The sequence below is a fragment of the Wasmannia auropunctata genome, unplaced genomic scaffold (genome assembly GCF_000956235.1).
Source record: "Wasmannia auropunctata unplaced genomic scaffold, wasmannia.A_1.0 LD272777.1, whole genome shotgun sequence".
Taxonomy (NCBI): Eukaryota; Metazoa; Arthropoda; class Insecta; order Hymenoptera; family Formicidae; genus Wasmannia; species Wasmannia auropunctata.
The window spans coordinates 1-319 of NW_012090113.1; the positions used below are offsets into that span (position 1 = coordinate 1).

General features: G+C 50.2%; 1 protein-coding gene across 1 annotated transcript; it reads left to right on the forward strand.

Annotated features, from left to right (window-relative positions):
- Positions 1-43: 43 nt before the first annotated feature.
- On the forward strand, positions 44-316 carry LOC105462018 (mediator of RNA polymerase II transcription subunit 18-like; the record flags this gene model as incomplete). Its single annotated transcript, XM_011708540.1, is given in 1 exon segment — positions 44-316. A coding segment is annotated over 1 exon segment (273 nt), but the record flags the coding sequence as incomplete, so codon positions are not given.
- Between the last annotated feature and the right edge of the window lie 3 nt (positions 317-319).

Here is a 319-nt window from a genome sequence, read left to right on the forward strand (position 1 = left end):
CCACAATCGTTCGCAGCAGCATCGACATCGTCACACTAGCAAAATGGAATTTCTCACCGAGCTGGGCTGAAAGCTGAACTTTGAGTACGTTACTCGCGGCTACATGTTTCGCAAGGGGCGAATGAAGATCACCGTGTCGAAGATCTTCAAGGTGAACCAGGGTAAGGTGCCAAAGAGCGTGCCGGAGATGATATCACAGAGCTACTTGGTGGAGCTTAATGTGCTGGCTCCAAGCGGGCAGGATACCGTAGCAGAGGACATAAGGATATTCGCGGAACAGCTGCGACCTTTGGTGCAATTGGAGAAAATAGATTACAAG